We start from the raw sequence: 419 nt of genomic DNA on the forward strand, positions 1-419 counted from the left end.
GGCGGGTCAGCAGGGAACACCAGTGTTGAGCGTAGTTCTCTGGGTGGGCGGGGGGGCGCATGGCGGACGGTCATGGGCACCGCTCAGCGCTCACCAGCCTTCCTCCCACACTGCCTCCCCTGCACCTGTCCACCCGCCCAGCCCCGCTTGGCGCCCCCAGGCTCTGTGGCCAGTGACTCCCCCAGGGACACTGATTACAGGCTCACTGGCTATGCTAAGTGGGCACTGCTTACAGGGCAGCAGGCGCCTTCCCGGGGATGAGCCCCCAGCCTGCCAAGGACCCTGCATCCCCCTACCTGGTCACCCCCAGCCCCAGCCTCACAGCTCCCAGGCCCAGACCCGGGGTAATCCAAGGGCCCCGGGGCTGCTGGACACACACCGTTCTCCACGCTGAGTGAGCACGGGTCCTCGAAGCTGTT

At 67.8% G+C, this 419-nt stretch overlaps 1 protein-coding gene across 1 annotated transcript in view; it reads right to left on the bottom strand.

Moving 5' to 3' along the window:
* The window catches only part of MUC5B (mucin 5B, oligomeric mucus/gel-forming), a 36688-nt gene that overhangs the window by 27384 nt on the left and 8885 nt on the right, over positions 1–419 (bottom strand). Inside the window, exon 15 of the mRNA XM_010837805.1 lies at positions 297–414. Coding sequence (XP_010836107.1) covers positions 297–414 — 118 coding nt within the window. The remainder of the gene's footprint in view (positions 1–296; positions 415–419) is intronic.

The sequence above is a fragment of the Bison bison genome, unplaced genomic scaffold (genome assembly GCF_000754665.1).
Source record: "Bison bison bison isolate TAMUID 2011002044 unplaced genomic scaffold, Bison_UMD1.0 scf7180017864080, whole genome shotgun sequence".
NCBI classification, from domain to species: domain Eukaryota; kingdom Metazoa; phylum Chordata; class Mammalia; order Artiodactyla; family Bovidae; genus Bison; species Bison bison.